At 42.4% G+C, this 15,705-nt stretch overlaps 1 protein-coding gene across 2 annotated transcripts in view; it reads left to right on the top strand.

Moving 5' to 3' along the window:
• Positions 1-15,705, top strand: part of LOC135385686 (tubulin-specific chaperone D-like) — a 21,390-nt gene extending 5,685 nt beyond the window's left edge. For both annotated transcript variants that reach the window (XM_064615144.1, XM_064615143.1), the window contains 13 exons: positions 473-674; positions 753-957; positions 3,217-3,365; positions 6,764-6,989; positions 7,054-7,197; positions 7,260-7,552; positions 8,396-8,557; positions 8,991-9,191; positions 9,873-10,153; positions 10,219-10,370; positions 12,025-12,220; positions 14,158-14,396; positions 14,453-15,705. In XM_064615144.1, coding sequence (XP_064471214.1) covers positions 473-674; positions 753-957; positions 3,217-3,365; positions 6,764-6,989; positions 7,054-7,197; positions 7,260-7,552; positions 8,396-8,557; positions 8,991-9,191; positions 9,873-10,153; positions 10,219-10,370; positions 12,025-12,220; positions 14,158-14,396; positions 14,453-14,771 — 2,769 coding nt within the window. In that variant the 3' untranslated portion in view covers positions 14,772-15,705. The remainder of the gene's footprint in view (positions 1-472; positions 675-752; positions 958-3,216; positions 3,366-6,763; positions 6,990-7,053; positions 7,198-7,259; positions 7,553-8,395; positions 8,558-8,990; positions 9,192-9,872; positions 10,154-10,218; positions 10,371-12,024; positions 12,221-14,157; positions 14,397-14,452) is intronic.

Genomic DNA, 15,705 nt, shown 5'->3' with positions numbered 1-15,705 from the left:
AGTTTTTTTGCAAGTAATTTTGGATCATATACTTCAGATACCTTCATATTAAAGAAGAAAACATGGCTCCAGAAACAAACTAACAAGTTTAGTGAAGTGACTTCACAAGTAGTGATTAGTAACAAGTCACAGTAAAGTGAAATCATAGTGAAGTAAAAAAAAAAAAGGATGGTCACAAAATGGCATAATATTTTTAATATGTAAAACTAAAATATGGGACCGCAAAGTATTTTTCTTCTGACCCACAGAAGGTGTGAGGCTATGTGCCCACTTCCTGATTGAGGTGCAGCTTATCCAACTGGATCACTAGCAGCACAGCTAGCCATTCCATTGGGCTCCATTCACCTTTTCCTTCTTTTTGTAGAAAACTTTACCATTCTGTTGACATTGCTATTAGCAGATATCCTACATAGTCTGCTCTAACTCTTTCACCTTTCTTCTATTTTCAATTCAATATTTTATTTCCTTTCAGAACATAGATTCAAATGATGGAAGCAAGAGTCAAGTTACAATAGGAGTTTTGTCTTCATTGGCTGGCATATTTAAGTCTATCGATAGAAAACACCTTGCTGCGCACATTACTACCGTTGTGAATGGACTTGCAGCAAAAAATGTTATGGCATCTAAGGATATCCTCGTCAGGAAGCTTGCATTGAAGCTCACACAAAGAATTGGTAAGGGTTAGTGAGGAAAGTTAGCCCAAAGACATGACACCGAACATTTTTAGTCACTTGTGTTGTCTCTTTGAACAGGCCTAAGCCTTCTGCCTCCAACTCTGGCACCATGGAGGTATTTGAGAAGCACGAAACAACTCGTTGATAGCATTTGTAGTTCCTCTGAGACACGTGATGCATTTCCTAATATAAAAGAGGAAGAAGCGTTCGACATCCCTGAAGTAATTGAGGAGATTATTGACAAGCTTTTGGAAGGTCTTTCAGATGAAGCCCTCGTAGTGAGGTAATTTGTGTAATTAATCTTCACATACTGTAATTAAAGCCTGAAGTTTTAGGGTTTAACCTGATTCTTCCCCAAATTTGCACCCCGAATTGAAGGTTGCCCCTTTAGGGTGAAACCCGATTCTTACCTGGCAAATTGCCCTCACTGAGAAGTCCGTAGGAATGCACACTAACTTGTTTGGCAGCAAATGCAGTTGCATCACCGTTTGTACCAAACCAGTACAGTTAGTTTGAGTAACTGAGCCCGTTTTCTCACCGAATTTAGCATACTGGAAGTTTTTCCACCCGAATTCGCATGAATTTAGTGGAAAGCACTAGCTGGAAAGCTTAGCACATGTTTATTTACCCAATTTTTACCCTCCGAGTTTAGAAAAGAATATTTCCCGAAAACTTCAGGCTCTAACTATAATACCATATTTCCCTGAATTTAAGGGCCCCCTGATTCTAAGGACCCCACCCCACTTTGGACAGCCTGATTTTGAAAAAAAAAAGTTTGTACACAAATTCAAGAACCCTCTCCCACTACGCTAGCACAACCGCATCAGTGAGTCACATGACTGCAAGCGAGTCTGCCTGCTTTCCAGATTGCATGAACCAAACCTGAGATGGTTGTAACTTCTCATTGCCTTGTTTGCTGTCTAACAATAAGGGAAGTGAAAGGGAGTTGCTAGTACAACTAACTCAGAGAGGGCATCATATTCTGTCAGCTTCAAACAAAAGGCCATACGGTACACGGTATCACACAGTAATCACCTTGGACCTCATTTTCGTTAAAGTAACCGGCCTCGAATACTTTGTGTCTCACCTGTAATTGGTCGTTACGTGAAGAAGGCATGAAGAACAGAAATGAATGTCATGTGCCCTCAACCCATAGTCGAGCTCTTGATCCTGCAGTCTTTGTGCTATATTGGTGTGCCCACATCACGAGACCACCCTTGCGTGTTCTCGCCAGAAGCGGAAAGCTGTATTGTGAAAGAGGAATTTGTGTGGCCATGAAGAAAAGTGTTCATGAGCAATCTATTTGCGCTGCATAGCAAATTCTGACGTCTGCAGGTGATAAGAAAAATACAATATACATATATATGTGTGTGAGCATGGTTCGTTTGTGCAGTAGCAGATGCCGACAGTGGGTGACAGGGGTGGATCCAGACCCTCGGTTTGGGGGGGGTTCCTTGTCGGAGCGCGTAGTGGGGGAAGGGGGAGAGGGAAATCCAATGTATAAGCCTCTTTCCATTTACAAACAAGAGACGCCATTGTTGTGTGGGGAGGGGCGTATCCAGGCTTCTTCTGAGAGGGGGGTCCAGCCTTGGCAAGCATGGTAGATACACGATCTAGGTCAATTAAACACAATGTGAAGACAGAAACTGAGGAGGGGGTCAGGACCTCCTGACCCCCCCCCCCCCCCCACCCCCCCCCTCTAGATCCGCCCCCGTGTGTTGGCAACCACACCAACTCGACTCCCGATTGCCGTATGTAATTGCAGACTGATTCAGGTGTTGTCGAATAGTAATTTCTGGCAAACTGTGTCACATTATTCTCATTGTCCCGGACTCTCTGTTAATTTGTTTTGCCCACACTGGCCTTGTGACGTCACCCGCGGAAACTGGTCTATAAACTGACATTTTTTTTGGGGGGGTGGGGGACGATCCCCCCTTGATGTGCAACTGGTGGGTGATATTCGCACTGTTCATATGCTAGAGACACCGGCTAGGGATAAATGTCCCTAAATAAGGGTGGAGCCTATGGGTGGAGTGTGTTCTTGTAGCTCTGCCCAACAGTTCGTGACATAAAGTAATCAAGATCGGTTACTTTTTGACGAAAATAGGGCCCCAGGTTGCTTAAGAATTGTATAATGAGAAAATTCGATGTTTGTAAGCAGTGCTTTGGATGGCTCGGAAGTCGATATATACTATGGGAGGTGAACGACTCTGCGGGGAACTCCGTCTCCGAGCCAGTAATGTCTATCGGTAGTTGCTATGACCGAAGCAGTGAGGATACGTAAATGTGTACATAAATAAAGAGTAATTTGTTCTGTTTAGTGCATTAAACTTAGTTTATGATTTTCACTTGTTTCAAATAGTGTTTCTATATTCCCTGTACTCAAATGTGACCTCCTGCTTTGAGAAGCCTCGTCTTAAAGAAAAGAGGGTCCTTAGAATCAAGAAAATATGATATTATGAGCTACAAGCTACCCTACCAGCCACCTGCTTTCATAATTTGTGTAATGATCATGCCAAATAATAGAAAGTGTTCTTTGAAGGTGGTCTGCAGCAAAGGGCATAGGACGCATCACCAGCCGGCTGCCAAAGGACCTTGCATCGGAAGTTGTTTCTTCAATTTTCTCCTTTTTTGACCAGCAGGACAATGACTGTAGTTTCCATGGAGGCTTGCTTGCAATGGCTGAATTGGGTGAGTATATGTTGTTTCTGTCATAACATGCTAGCCTTAGATGTGTTCATTGGCATAGTTCAGACAAGCATTCTCTCTGCTGTGTCAAAGGCTGCTGTTAGGGATTAACTGATGTGACCTTCATGTGGGCTGTGACTTTTCGGTTTTATCGGATAAACACTATCCCGTAATTTTTTTTTTAAAGTAGTAATCAGATTTATACGAACAATGCAGATTTTTGTCAGCCTGAGAGTGGTAATGCTGGCTGTTCCCACACTTCACTCATTCATATTTTGGAGGTGAATGTCTGACATCACCATTTTGAACACAGCAAACAGGTCAAGGCATGATAGCCTCTTACTAGACATTGCTCAGCAACACGAACAGAGAGTAGCATGTACTTGTGTCCATGTAGTCCTTGCAGTACTCTAGTACTGCATGGACACTCATGACTAGAGACCGGATTTATATGCGCTAAAAAGTAATGAAATATGCATGCAACAATGCACTAAACCTGGTCACAACATGCAGTAAAAATGTGTCATATATGCAGTAAAAACTCGAGCCGTATATGAAGTGATCTCGCACACCGCCGCCGAGACGAGTGGTTTCTAAATACTATAAATGTCCTTTTTTATTTAACCGGATATGTTGGGGTTACAATGAAAGATAATGAAAAGTGGGATATTCAGAAAAATAATACAAGGTCGTGTTTCAATGATTCGAACTGTTGAAGAAAATGTTTGCCACCAGCTACCGTTCAATATTGCCTGGAGTGAAGTTCTGGCGCCTGTCAGTTAAAACGTTCTTGTAGTTCGAAAATGACCTCTCTACGTCGCACGTTGTGAGTGGAGCATACTTGAAGGCTGAAAGTAGGTATGTGGGCACAACCTCAGGTAAGGTGGGGTTAGGAACCGAATCAAACAGATCGCCGACTACTCGGAGAATGGCAAATCCAGGATCCTTTTGTAGCACGGCGTCAAATTTTCTAACAACCTTTGCGCCGACTGGACTGGTAATCTTTGCAAGCTCCTCACGTACACCTTTCACCACATCCAAGGATTCCACGAGCAGGAGGCCTCCCGTTTCAAGCTTCCGGATGGCTCGCGCAAGAAAGACTAAGCGCTTTAGCGCACAAACTTTAGTCCCACAATATCGCAACCCAGATTGACAGTCCCAGAGTATCACATTACAGTGCAGAAACCCCCCCGTTTTTAATTAGAAGCATGTGTAATACCCGTAGACACCAGCATAGTCCCACTATGTCGTAATCCAGATAGACAATCCCACAGTATTCCATTAGAGTGCGGAAACACGCATTTTGAATGAAAAGCATGGGTAATACTCGTAGACATGGAAATAGTCCCACAATAACGTAGTCCATATACACAGTCCCACAGTATCCCATTAGAGTACAGAAACCCGCATGTTTAATGAAAAGCATGCGGAATACCCGTAGACACCCTTATAGACCCAGGATATCGCAATCAAGATCGACAGTGCCACAGTATTCCATTACAGTGCAATTACAATGTAGAAACCCGGGTTTTTAATAAAAGCATGGGTAATACCCGTAGACAGGGGAATAGTCGCACAATATCCCAACCCAGATTGATACAGTGCAGAAACCCCCGTTTTTAATGAGAAGCACGGGTAATACCCGTAGACAGCGACATAGTCCCACTATGTCGTAATCCAGATCGACAGCCCCACAGTATTCCATTAGAGTGCAGAAACCCTCATTTTGAATGAAAAGCATGGGTAATACCCATAGATATGGAAGTAGTCCCACAATAACGTAGTCCAGGTACACAGTCCCACAGTATTCCATTAGAGTACAGAAACCCGCATTTTTAATGAGAAGCCTGTGTAGTACCCATTGACATGGGAATAGTACCACAATATTGTAAATGCGATTGGCAATCCCACGGTATCTCATTACTGTGCAGAAACCCGCATATTTAATGAAAAGCATGCGGAATACCCGTAGACGCCCTTATAGACCCAGGATATCGTAGTCAAGATCGACAGTACCACAGTATCCCATTACAGTGCAGAAACCCGCATATCTAATGAAAAGCATGGGTAATACCCACACACATGGAAATAGTCCCACAATATCATAATCCAGATTGGTTGTCCCGGAGTGCCCATTACAGTGCAGAGACCCGCGTTTGTAATGAAAATCATGGGTAAAACTCGTAGACATGGGAATAGTCCCACAATACCATAATCCAGATTGACAGTCCCACAGTATCCCTTTATGGTGCAGAAACCCACATTAATAATGAAAAACGTGCAATACCCGTAGACATGGGAATTGTCCCAAAATACAAAAAAAAGTCACGTAGCCCATACATAGTCACGTGGATTAAATTGCATGAGAAATGGATTAAATTATGTGAAATGAGGATTAAAATTAATGAAAGCAGGATTAATTCGGATGGCAAAAGGATTAAATGTCATGGTATAAGGATTAAAATGTACTACAAGAGGATTAATAATGGCGGGAAAAGCTGTAGTTCCAGTTACCGAACGTGTAGCGACGCATTTGCAGATGAGCGTACCTCGAAAGCTCTGCGCGTCGCATTGCAGCTGTTCTACTATACATGTCCGTTGCTGCTACTGCAATGTACAAATTCCGCAAAAACTTCGTAATAAGCCGCTTGATATTCGTAAAAAATCGAATATTCGAACTTTTACGAATATTCAAAAACTTTGAATATCAAATTTTCGAATATTCGCACACCTCTAATCATTAGTTCTATGGCCTTGTTTTGCACTAGTCTACCGGTAGCCCTATCTTTTGGGTAGCCCATTCTAAAGATGGCTACCAGGCTCCATGCTCCAGGGCCTCATGAGTACGTGTTTCCCTGGGAGTACACGTGGTATTTCTCAAGCACGTAAGCATTTCCCAGCATTTCGCAAGCGCGAACTTAGCCGTACTAACAAACACATTCTGCACAGGATTACAACATTGACTTTCGAGACGATCCAACTCTTTGGTGTAGCCTTATTTTCTTTCCACAGTGGACAAGGAACGCAAAGTGCATGTTTGTGAAGACACTGAAGTGACTGAAAATGTGACCTCATTTGTGTGTACCATTAATACAAAGAAGCGACTTGGGTGTCGTGACCTTTGTGAAGGAATGCGGCTTTAGTGAAACGGCGGCGTCTCCGTCCGCATTATTTCGGTTTCACTATGTCTACCAACGGCATGATTACGTCACGGTGACGTTTCTTGGGTAGAGGTCTATTGCTGATGTATTTGGCCTAGAATAGTGTATGTGTTGCTGCAAAGGATGAGCATGCACGTGTACCATGGAAAACATAAAGTCAAAATGGTGCTAAGTACATGATGTATGCTGCTTTAGCTGGCTTCATTACATCATTTTGTTGTTGCACATGCTTTCTTGCAGGCCGCAGGGGATGCCTTCTTCCTTGTCACCTCCCGTCAGTTGTGAAAGCCATTCTCCCATCACTTGTATTTGATGAACAAAGGGGAAGGTCAGCAGTAGGTGCAATTGTGAGGGATGCTGCCTGCTATGTCTGCTGGACTCTCGGCCGTTCTTATGATCCTGTACATGTTGAGCCATTTGTAGAATCTATAGCATCTACGCTGGTCAGTGTAGCTGTCTTTGACAGGTGAGGTGGTTGGTGTTCTCTTCGAATCAAATTATACTTTCTTTCTCTTTGCTACTTGCATCAGGGAAGTAAACTGCAGGCGTGCAGCTGCAGCTGCATTCCAAGAATGTGTAGGTAGGCTCGGTACCTTTCCTCATGGCATTTCCATTATCACCATTGCCAACTACTTCTCGACAAGCATTCTCACAACTTCATATCTAGAAGTAAGGTAAGTTAGCTTGTGAAACCAAATGGGTGAAGGTGCAATTATCATAATGCTTCTGTCTGTAGCATGCAGATTGCTGACTTCCCTGAGTACACAAGACATCTGATTCAACATTTGGTTGAGAGCAAAGTTTGCCACTGGGATGTTAGCATGAGAAAGCTGGCTTCCCAAGCTCTGTTCAAGTTGACAGCAAAAGACCCAGAATATGTAAAAACCTCCTGCCTTCCCAAGTTGGTCTCTCGACTTACAAGTCCGAACATACAACTTAAACATGGAGCTTTACTAGCTGTGGCTGAAGTGGTAGAAGCTCTCTCTATCTGGGCACAACAACAACTCACGGACATTAAGGATGTTTTAGGTGAGATTTCCAGGTTCTTGCGCATGCTGCAACCTGGTTTTTGCCGGAGCTGTTCCGACGGGGAGGGCGAGAGGGGCAACTGCCCATGGCACCTTCACCAGAGGGGGCACTGGATGGCATTTCCCGGGAGTAGGTTGGAATAAAGCAAGAGTCAAGGGGATTTTTGTACCTTTTTTACCGTTTTGTTTACAAAGCCTGTGGTGGTGGAGACTTCACGTTGATCCTGCCCCTGACGGAAGCTCGCCTCGAGATGGCTCCGGTTTCGGCAAACATAATGAAAAACGTGATGTCCGGTTCCACTGTGTGTGCATGTCGTTCTCTGTCTGGGATAATTCTATTTTACTTCCATGCCCAAATGGTCACTAAGAGTTTCATTTAATCAACTTATTTTCTTTCATGTTTATTTGTTTATACATTATTTTATTTTGTGTGGAAAAAGTGTCACGTTTATGAATCGAGCCTTGTCTTTTTGGGTTAAATCAGGAATACCTGTTTTACCCTACAATTTGCACCATCGTCGATAAAAGTAAAACAGGATTCCCCCCCCCCCCCCAAAAAAAAAAAAGAAACAAACAAAGCCCAATAAAAACAGATGTTTGCACAGTCCAAAATCAGCCATGAATGCAGGCACTGGAGGACGCTACCCACTACGCATTCACCAGAGCTGCTTTGTGTCTTGTGTTCATGCGAATTGCGAGAAGCGCCATCTCTTTTTCTTTTCTTTTTTCACCCGATTTTAGTCTCTTTTACAGCTGCCGAAATAAAAATCTGAATTTCTTACAATGGCCTGTTTATAAGAACAACACAACACGTGTTTCATTCACTCCACATTCTTATCTTTAGGGTCCGATACTGTAGAACAAATAAAGTCACTCTTGGCTACATATGAAAATGACAAGACCTTCATTGGTATTGGACATGGGATGATGAAAGGCACATTCTGTTTTCTGCTTTGCAAGCTGGCTTCCTCTCATTTTCCTGTCCATGGATCGTGGGAACTGTTGGGTAAGTTGAGCTGCATTTTGGAGACACACATGTCGACGTATAGTGATGCTTGAAATTGTATTTTGTTCCTTCCACTAAAGGGGCACTAAAGTGCAAAAATTTCTCCTCACTGAGTCTAAGATGCCGCTACCTTTGCACTGATACAAAAAGAACAAAGTTCACTCGTTGTGTCATTCATAATTGGTGCACGAAAGAAACCGCAGTTTGTGCCTTCCCTCTTCTCAAGATGCACGTCGCAGCGGCTCAAAGTAGGGTGCCCAAAATCATCGTGGGAAATCTCTTGTGGGGACCAACCGGAGGCCGCACCTGCCTCTTGAGAGAGGAAGAAGGAAAGCATACGGTTTCCTTTGGTGCCCCTTTGAGTCACAATACTTTTGCTGCTGTTGCACTTAGACAAATTATTATTACTCTGTTGTTGTTGTTTTTTTCGTAGAACATTGGACTTCACTGATCAACAAATGTTTAACATCGACCGATAGTTCATGCATTGACGAAGCTCCAACTGCTTTGTGTGCCATTATGCAAGAATACTATGGCTCTGCACCTGGTCATCAGGAAAAGGTTGTCCGAAAATGCTTGGAGAATATAAAATCTGAGCATCGGGAATGGAGGCGCAATTTTGCGCATGCTTTAGGTAAGTGTATCTTCCTTGGCGCTCTTCGCTGAAGTAGCTGTTGCTATCATTTTCTGCTTCTGCAACCAGTAACTTTCACACATGTTTCCTTTATTGAGAGAGGAGTAGCTCTTTTGCCCTATGTTGGGTGTACACTTTGTCTCAAATATGAACTGTGTTTGCTGTCTGCCTTGTTTATACAATAGATCCTCTTTATTGTGAAGTTGGTCAGACCAGTAAAAAACTTGACTATATCAATATCTTCAGTATCTTTATCAGTAGTTCATTGTTGGTGCTCAGTCTCCCGGAAGCCACAGCTTTTCACTGCAGCCCTTGCAAAAATGACCTTCGCAACATTGTTGGAAAGCAGGCAACCACGATGACTCAATATCTTTGCTTTCCTATGTGGTGTTATATCATGTGGGTGTCGTCATATTTTTGAAAGCCTGCAGATAAACTGTGAACACACTTCCATCAAATTAGAATTGCTGTCAATAAACTTAAGTCTACTAACTTCCGTACATTACATGCCAGATTACTGACTGTTAGATGACCAACCAGAAAACTGCAGTGTGTGAAAGCAAAAAGCAACCAAAAGAAGAAAAAATGGCAAAGGAAAATGTATTTCCTGGCACATGGCAATTTGCTAGTGCTAGACCCATTAAGTATGAGTTGTCCTTTAGATGGTCGTTACTTTTTCAGGTTGTCTTCCAGACTTCATTCATGTTGGGTACCTACCTGCAATATTACGTGGACTTATAGAGTGTGCAACAACAGATGGCGCTCCACTTGTGCATTCCAGAAGGGAGGCAATTCTAGCGCTATCTAAACTGTGCAAATCTGTCGTTACTTGTGGCCGACTTACTGCCTCAGATATCGATCAGGTAATGGAGGCTTTGCTTTGTGGCATGGACGATTACAGCCAGAGCAAGGAGGGCGATATGGGCCTTGTTGTACGCATGGCCTCCATGCTTGCTTTCAAGGTACGAAAGAGAAAAGAGAGGTCTGTCAATGTCGGGTCGTTTACCAACTGCCTGTTTTGTTCCAGGAGATTGTGTGCTTCCTTGCTGAAAGCAAGCCAGAGCTTATTCAAGAGTCACATATTTCACGCATGATGTCAGCCATAGCACAGCAGTGCGTGGAAGTCGTGGATGAGAATCGCAGATTCGGAACAAATGTATTCATTGGAGTGTTATACAGGTAACCATGACATTCTCTGGCTTTGTTAGAAGTCCATCTGTGTCGGTTGTGTATGTAGCACCGCATATCACTCAGGTGAGAAATACAGTTGGCACGACATACTAAAATGAACCTGCAAAAAACTTTAATTCAGAGTAACAGCAGACTTTTACGAAAGATATGAGCGTTCAGGTGATTGAGCTTTGTGTTGTGGCCACAAGGGTCTAGGTTCGAAGCATATCAGGTTGTCATACCAGTTATTTGCAAAGGGGAAGAGGAATTACGTAGTAGAACTTGTAGAGATTTATGTGTACTATGCTCACGCATTGTTCGTACATAGGGTCTGACTTTTTTCGGGTTAAACCCGATTCCCCCCGATAATTCCCTCCTGAATCAGTTTAGTACCAATTGGGGTATTTGTCCCCGAATTCCAATCACATATCGGGTTCTACAACGTATCAAGTGCACTGTTTACTAATAATTTATAAGAATATGTGACGTAGAAGTTATTTGAGTGCAACAATAAGTACGCGAAGCACATTTGATGTTACAACGTGTGGTGCTGGTCCCTATAAATAGCGAGGCATATATGTTAGCTGAACAGAAAATGAAACATAAGAACCCAATAACACCTGATTGTATCAGTATCACCCGATTTCACACTGAATTACAGATTTAAAAATGGCACCCGATTTTTGCCTCCAGAATCCTGTAAAGGCATTTAACCCGAAAAAGTCACACCCTATTCATACATTATTGTTTGTCTCATGTTTTATATGAGTAACATTCTGAGAGCTTCTGTACATCATAGGGCCTTTCCATTTGCCTTGCTGTGGGCATTTGACCCACAGCAAGGCAAGGTTCCAGCAAGTTAATATTCCACCAGAGTAGCAATTCATTTCGTTTAGCTTTTGCACAGCTATTCTATTGGTTAGATTTTCTTCAATATATATTTTTTGGATTGTCATAAAGTGAACGGACACTTCTCGTGCACTGTAGTTCACTGCAGGACATTGTCTATTAGTATCACAGCATTAACTTACTGCAGGCATTAAATGGTACTGTCCAGGTCTTGTACAAGAGCACAGGGGATCGAACAATATCACGAAATGCAAAACTTCTGTAATGAAGTGAAAAAGTGAAATACACAAAAACCTCTATCCCTGCACTTTCCACTGACATCGTTGCAAGTGAATAAGGTTAACACGATGGATTACTCTCTCCTTGTGCAAGTTGAACAAAAAAAATGCCATGTGCAAGATTGTATCCAGCTTCCCAAGGAATGGACATGAAATGTGTACCAGAGATAACCGAACGCCAGATGTTCACATGTGCTTTCAGTGTACATTTGCATGAGCGAAAGCAGTATGCACATTAACATGCATTGTCATTCAGCATCAATGTCACAACCCTTCAGAACCACATCATAGCCCATACCCATTATCGTGTCACACAAATGATGACCTTATACATAAAACACTCTTGAGCCCACAATATCACAAACCAAAACTCAACATGAACAACACATAATGTCATGGCACATAACTCAACACCAGGTCGGGCCACTAACAGAGCGGTGAGTAAAGTTCGTGATGTGTGCTTTTGAGTGCTTTTTCTTACCTAGAATGTAGTTTTATAGCTTTGAAAACAACCTACGAAAAACATCCATTTTCAGTACTCCCGTTGTTCCACATATACCACATTTCAAAGAAGCTCAAGCAGCCTTACCACCCGAAGTATCAAAGGGACTTGGTTTTGCATATGCCTCAAATGCATTTCCATACTGGGCAAAGTTCCTTCCCTTGATGGCCTACAGGAGGCCTCTCTTCAAGGGATTCTTGGTCAGTTCTGGATCACGTAGTGAGCATGTGGTACGTAAGTACAAATAAAAATACTCATGATATAACCAGTGCAACTTATGCATAGGGTTCTTCGTTTTCGGGTTTTATGATTTCTCAAATTCGGGAGCGAAAAATCAGGTGCTATGTAGACACGGGAAGTCGGGGAGAAATCGGGCGCTATGATATCTGTTTGATGTGTCACCGGGAAATTTTTGGGTGAAACAAAAGGCATATGAAACAAGCCACTGCTGTAACATTGGGACGAGAAATAAGAATCTTTATATTTGCGCTCGGAACACGACCGGATGGTCGTATTATAGAGAGGGTCGTGGCTCGGAACTGGGATAGTGAATGACGGCGGTATTCAAACACTTGCCCGAGCTCAACAAAAGCTCGTCTTTGACTCCTGCAGGCGGGGAGCGTAAACGAAGGACAAATAAGTTGTCACAAATAGCTCTCTTTGCTAATATTATGATTCACTTTTCCGACGGTTTACCGAAAACGACAAGTTAAAGGACCGCAAGGATTTCGAGTAGATATCAGGTTTTACCCGAATTCTTGAAAATTTGTTCTGGAGGGAACTATGGTGAAAAATTGGGTTTAACCCGAAAACAAAGAACCCTACTTATACACAAGGGATGGGAAGAGGCTTAGGACAAACTTGTCTACAAGTTGTGCTGGTTTTGTCATGTATACTGATTACCAACTACCCCACTTTGCCATTTTAATACAAATAAAAGCTCTCAATAGGCATTTCAGCGATGTTTCAGATGCAACTGTTGAGTTGGTGTTTGTTGTGTTTGCTATGAGAATGGCAATGCAGGTACCAGCTATATTTCCTAACATATTTGGCCCACATGACAGCAGTTCTATTCCTTATTGTTTACACCACAATACATAGCCATTTTTTTTGCCTACACTTAGTATTGATGTAGCTTTCAAAAGATTTGAAAGCGATCGCTTTGTAGGGCTGGCCAACATCAACAGCTGTGTAGGCCCATCTGTAACAATTGTGGAGAGAGAAGAAGAAAGAAGATAGCCCTATTAACGCTACCACACTTAAACACATTTGGCAGAATGCCCAAATGTGCAGCCAGTTGCTTTCCTACAGGTTTTTTTATAGTTGTCTACTGCTATATATATCTACTTTTCCCCGTACAGGAGTAATACATTTATAGGTGTACTAACCTATCCCTAGTTGAGAAATAACAGCTATAATTGATAAACCGATTGTGTGTGGAATGTCTACTATGTATGAGACAGGCCCAAACCTAGTAAGGTAGAAGATCCAGTGAACCGTTGAAGAAATGTTAAGGGAAGAGTCACAGCACAAGACCTGCCAATATTTCAAACCAGGGGTGGATCCAGACCCTGGGTTTGGGGGGGGTTTGTTGTTGAAGCGTGTAGTGGGGGAGGGGAGAGAGGGAAATCTCATGTATAAACTGACGTCTTGTGGGGGACGACCGCCCCTCATGGATTCGCCACTGTTTCAAACAGAAGCTGTTCTTCTTTTGGACACCGTCCTCATCATTTGTATAGTATTTAAAGGGCTAAGGATGATGTGTCAAAGGGATAGCATCAGCAATGCAGCCTTGATTGATCACAAGACCTGTCGGAAGTCGCAATACTGTAGATATGATGTCAGACTCACCTTCATCATATATGTGGACTCATTTGTGCTGTGCAGCTCATTGGGCTGCTGTTACATCTATCCAAAACATTATTTACATTTTTCACCAAATTTCCTCTAGAAATAGGAATTTGGCTACAATTGACTGATATTTTGATACATTGATTCTGATATTTCGAGTTTGTGACTTCATTTGCATGACAGACATGTTAAAAGGCAGTTCAGAACTAATACAGAATTATAGTCCTAGTTTAGTTCATTCTCAGAACCCTGACTGACGTGTTTCCTTGGTTGGAGAATTTGTCAGAAATTTTCTGACTGGTTTGTTTCATCACAGTTTGAACCAGCTAAAGACGCCCTCGCATCCTATCTACTGTCGCTTGAAGAAGACAGAGCCCAGCAGGAAGATGTCTGCAAGATTTTGATTGACCTTTTAGAAGACAGTTCCTACACACACCGGGCCCTCACATATTACATGACCGCTATAAGTCGCCTTGTGACGGATGGGGCTTTCAGGAATTTTCCGCCAGTCTTTTTCAATGAACTTCAGCATTCTATATGTGTGAAGACCTTGAGGTATGTCGTTACCAAACTCATAACATCCATGAAGCTGCAATGTTCCGCCTTTCCAGGTCAAAATCATTTGTGAAACTACAAGCAGCTGTCATTATGTTGTGCGGTCTGCTTCAGTTCGAAGGGGAGAGTAGGCTGCACCTTCTTCAGAGGCTACTTCTACTGTTGACCCACCAATATGAGCGCCTGAGAATGGTGGTGGCTGAAAAACTCTGTGAAGCATTCCTCCTGTTTCCTTTCCTCGATAACGAACACATGGACGAGGCATGTACTATTCTGTCAGAAACTAACTGGTACGCACCACGGCAGGATATTGAACCTATGCGACAGCGATTGGCGTCAATACTGGGCATTGAAATAATACCACAGCAAAAGTAGTTCTTTAATTACCTTCTGCCTGATCAACCCATATAACCAAGCTTGAGAAGTTGCGCATTTACAGAAGTGTTATGAATCAAAGTGCCTGTCAATCTTTTGCTTCTGAGCTGTCGCCAAGGAAGGTTCACACATTTTTCCTTTATTGTCACAGAAACAACAAGTAAAAATGTATGGGGTGGCTACCTATAAAAGTTTACACATGCCGACGCACCGTACTCACGAAATACTCAATGCAAGTGGAAAATTCCTGTATCCACGTGGAACTCTAATTGGTATATTTCATCATGGTAAATTTCAAACCGACTCAACATCGCAATCCAAAGTTACAACCAAAAACCTCCAAATCCATGGGAAAACAATCAAGATGGAAGCCATGTTGGGTAAACTTTTATAGAAGTGGTGCATAGATTTGCTGTTCAAATTCCAGTCAGATTCAATTGTTGCAGCTGCTCATTTAATTTAGTTTTGATGTATTAAATTCCAAGTACAAGGGCAGTTCGTGATGCACCAGATACAATAATTATTTCTCTTCAGCTCTTTTGGTCCTAAGATGTTCATTAGACGAGATATGTTTATGTTGGATGTTCTGTCAATCCTACCTGTTGCACAGGAAATGTCAGCACATGCAGTAATTTTGTACCTGTTTGGGAATCCTGAAACTATCTGACCTTGCTTCTCTGATCTCTCTTCAACTAGCATGTCCAAATATGCAACATAGATGCCTTTGGTTACAAACTGCATGGAAACATGGATTTGTTTACATGCATTACAATGTGACAATTAGATTCTGCTTACTGTTTCCGGTTGCTTGTGCCTTCATGTGACCATGCATGCTTGATTGTATTTTGCGAGGCTATGTGTAAGTATATGTTGCAGCCATGGTAGCATTGAGCAGTTAATAATTTATTTACATTAAATATTCTCTCACTAAATA

The sequence above is a fragment of the Ornithodoros turicata genome, chromosome 2 (assembly GCF_037126465.1).
Source record: "Ornithodoros turicata isolate Travis chromosome 2, ASM3712646v1, whole genome shotgun sequence".
Taxonomy (NCBI): domain Eukaryota; kingdom Metazoa; phylum Arthropoda; class Arachnida; order Ixodida; family Argasidae; genus Ornithodoros; species Ornithodoros turicata.
Note: the sequence above shows the minus strand (reverse complement) of the source record. Positions and strands in the feature narration are given on the sequence as shown.